General features: G+C 35.1%; 1 protein-coding gene across 1 annotated transcript; it reads left to right on the top strand.

Moving 5' to 3' along the window:
* Window positions 1-223: 223 nt before the first annotated feature.
* On the top strand, window positions 224-2,686 carry LOC129570920 (tachykinin-like peptides receptor 86C; the record flags this gene model as incomplete). Its single annotated transcript, XM_055450644.1, has 2 exons — window positions 224-470; window positions 2,541-2,686. Coding segments are annotated over exons 1-2 (337 nt in total), but the record flags the coding sequence as incomplete, so codon positions are not given.
* Window positions 2,687-4,189: the final 1,503 nt, after the last annotated feature.

Here is a 4,189-nt window from a genome sequence, read left to right as displayed (position 1 = left end):
TTCAACACAAACACTGTTTAACATTTAGTTCATTGTTCTGCTAAAATACGATTTTTATTTCTTGACTTCTGTTGTTTTTCGTATCATTCGCATTATAGGCAAACGAAAGATTCCAGTCATTGGATAGTCGATCGGATAGTTCGGTTTCAATACCACTCAATCCAATGAAATAGACTGACGTCAGGCGGACAAAGAAGAACACACACACACACAGAGAGAGAGAGAGAAGAAGAAGAAATCGCCCTAAATCGAAACCGATTTACAAAACGTTTCATTATCATGGATTCGCATGCTGTTGTCAATTGCATGCTATTAGCATTGAAAACTTATCCATTCAAAATCTATATCAATGACAGTAGTGGTGTAAGTGCCTTTAATCCAATAGCTGAATTAAACCTAACAAGTGGACCGACCATATTAACAGCTGAGTATTCGGTGTATGGAAATGCACCGACCAGTGCCAGTGCGAGGTGAGTTATCTACGCATATTCAGATCATTTATTATGTTGTGTAAGTATGTCTGAGTGCTGAACACGAATCGAGTTCAAGAACTTGTTCTTCCACACATTCACCGATTACAAAACGAAACGTTGTTTCAACAACTTGATAATAATCAATGGCTTTCTGAAGAAGAATAAATAATAACAACGAATCGGTTAGAAGTGCTTTGCATGCTCAACGTTCCTACGTTGATCGATCGAACCAAAAACGCAATCCCCTCAAATTGACCACTTCGCCAGAATTCTTGCAAACAATCAAGAACGGAATACAAATGATTCATTAAAGTATTCGGTTTAAATTGGTGCATTTTTTTCTGTGCGAATGTTGCCAAAGTTTTGTAAGCTAAATTTGATGTTTTTGGCCGAATTGAGTTTGATTCCACATTTATCCGCTATATTTTCATAACACAGGAAAACTTTTCGAACGTTACCCAACAAAATGTAGACATTCTTGCAGCAACTATGATTTGCACAAATGAAACTCATGCGGTTTTTTTTCCATGGAAATAAGTTAATACGAAAATAATCGAGTGGTTTTCTCCATCAAGAGCGGATTGATTACTGTACATTAAACGTGACCATGCAGAGTCGGCGGTATGAAAAGTTTGGAGCAAAACCGTTAGCTCTACGATTGACGACACCACAAACGACGGTCCAACCAGATGAAGCTAATTTTAGCGTAGAAATTTATAACCGAGAAAACGTTATAAAAGAAAAAGATACAAAATTAATGATGTTTACATTTTCTTCATTTCACGAGTCAGATTAAAGACCATTGCAAATTTTATCATAAAAATTAAAGGGCTAGCATATCCGCTAGGTATCGTTTTAGTCGGTTGATATTGAACCAAAAAAAAAAATTTCTCAGTGCTTTCAGCGCTTCAAACAAAACCGTTATGAATCTGACTTCTTTCAAAACAAAATAATCCAGAAATATTTTATAATGAAAAAAAAAAATGTAGAAAAAAGTTGTAAATTCAATTTCTCAACACACAGTTTATAAAAAATATTTTATTTACATCAATAAAACTTAGGAAAACTACAATTATTTCACTGCAAACGATTCCCACTTGAAATTTGAAACAACAACACACTTGTCACTTGTCAATATGGCGAATGGGTGTTGTAACGGATTTTCGTTAGATGTCGCTGTTAGTTTTGAAGTTTCAAACTTCAAATGGGAATCGTTTGCAATAGAATAATTGTTGTTTTTCTAAGTTTTATTGATGCAAATAATTTTTTTTTATAAACTGTGTGTTGAGAAATTGAAGTTACAATTTTATTTTACCTTTTTTTATTCGAAGATGTTTTTTTATTTAAAAAAGTCAGATTCATAACGAATTTGTTTGCGGCGATGGTAGCGATTCAAGCAGCATATGAACGCTACTAAAGCGGCCTTTTAAATTTTATGACAAATTTCATAGTTCATATTGCGAACGTATTTAAAATGCACACTTTCAATTTTGGACAATCTTTCACATTTATACCGTTTGGCTTGATAGATTTATTGTGCGTAAACATTTTCAATGGAATTGAATATTAAATTAACATTTTAAATTAAATTCTGAATCAATGAAATCAATGGTTGATTTCAAATAAAAAAGAACTTTCCACATTTTTTGTTGCGCAATAACATTTAAAGGACGATCGAACGTGCGTACAAGCTGTAAATCATATTTCATTTGTGTACGTTTATTGTTTTTAATCTCCTACAAATGAATGAAAACAATGTATGAAACAAAGCGTTTTTTTTCATATACAGTTGTAAATATTACAATTTGAAGAAAAAACTCTGGGTTTCGTTGTTTTCATTGTAAAGCATTCAAATGAACGTACCTATAAATGTTGATTCCAGACTCGATATGGTAGATTTATTTCAATCCGATTCCATTCTAGTTGTGTGTTTTTCTTTATCTCGCAATTTTAATTAATGAGCTTTCGTGCTTGTGCGTCACTCCTGTATATTGTTAGATTCATTAAACTGTTGATGCATTGTGCTTCATCCCTGATTACATGTGTTATTGCTAACAATTTTTACAGAGATTTTATTACTGATTGCTTTAAACCATCACCCAGACGACCGTATGAAATACCATGGGAGCAAAAAGCGATGTGGGCCTTCCTCTTCGGTAGCATGCTGTTGATTGCTATAATTGGCAATTGTATTGTCATCTGGATCGTTTTGGGTAAGCAAGCAAATGTTTTATATTCAACCACTTGTATCTGTTGTTTCTCATGCGATTCGTTGCACTGTAATACATATATTCCAGAGGCAAAACTCCCCCAAAAAAAATTGAGCCCACCACTGCAGAAAATATCTTGGAATTCTTTTCCATTTAAAATATCTGCATTTTTGTCTGTACTTGATATGGGTGTGGGTGAAAAAAAAGCGCTGCAATCGAATTGAAATTAGAAATCATAAAAATTACTTGGGAGATCCCATTAAATGGCATTTTCCACCGAGCTCTTGAATCTGCGATTGGCGTGTCAAAATTATATAAATTCAAATGCCATGTAAATGTCCATCTATTTCTTTCGCCTTTGGACTTTTACTTACACCCACATTCACTTAAATATTCATTCGCATCGATCGACTGGCAGTTTGCACGGGACGGTGGCGTCGAATACACGTTCGATTCGTTCACCTGCGTCTTTTTCTCTCCCCCCCTCTCTCTCTCTCTCTCTCTCTTCCATTCAGCACTTGAAACTTCTACAAAAGTTGAACAATCGAAATAATTTGAATTTATTCTGCATAATACGAGTAGAAATGCCAACACTGACGCCGATGGCCGGACAGCAAAACCGATTGGATTATGTATGCAGTAGAAATATTTATGCTAATGCGAGAATGAAATATGAATAAGTTTAGACTTTGGTGGTGGACGTCTTATTGAAGAAAATGCCACAAGTGGTATAACAGGGCTTAACACTATCACAAATATTTCCATTTATTGTTGAGTTGAAATCATTTTGTTTGCCAAAATCCGTAAAGTCTTAATTGCTCCAAGCCAAATTGGTATGAGCATTGCTCATTGAGCAATGAGCAGCTCCGTTTCGGGACTTTCCCGCTTTAGATCTTGAACAGGAGTTGAATGAAGTGAAAAGAGTCCATTATGGACTTGAATGTGAAACGAAAATATTGTTTCCAAGTATGAGCAAAATGTTTGTTTTTTATTTGGTCGTAAGAGATGAAACAAACGAAAAAGGCAATGACAGTGGTCAGTCTCTTATTGGAGAGAGATAAAGAGATAGATGGATAGAGACAGAGTGTGAAGAAGAGGGTATTTACCACAAATTTGGAAATTAAGTGTTCCAGTGAAATGACTTTGTTTTTGGGGTAAATGCCTGGCAACCGGGCCAGGCATTTACCCAAAAAACAAAGTCATTTCACTGGAACACTTAATTCATTAAACGCGACACTTGATCAACTTATAAACATGCTACGTCCGTGTGCTGAATTTTGGATCCCAATTTTGTAATAAAGGGACAAATGGCTTGTAAGGTCTGATTCGATGTCAATGGCAACAGCCGCACTTGAACTCCGAACATTAGCTTTATTAAGTCGGTGTATATTAGGGTAGCCCAAATGCCAAATGTTTTAAAATTTGCAGCTCCCCACCGCTGATCCGAAAATTTGGGCCCAAAAAATAAATTTAAGCCATTTTCCGACATACTTTTACTAATCAAAT

The sequence above is a fragment of the Sitodiplosis mosellana genome, unplaced genomic scaffold, assembly GCF_009176505.1.
Source record: "Sitodiplosis mosellana isolate CC-2019 unplaced genomic scaffold, AAFC_SMos_1.0 Smas_scaffold_656, whole genome shotgun sequence".
NCBI lineage: Eukaryota > Metazoa > Arthropoda > Insecta > Diptera > Cecidomyiidae > Sitodiplosis > Sitodiplosis mosellana.
The sequence above is the reverse complement of the archived record's forward strand: the minus strand, read 5'-3'. Positions and strand labels throughout refer to the sequence as shown.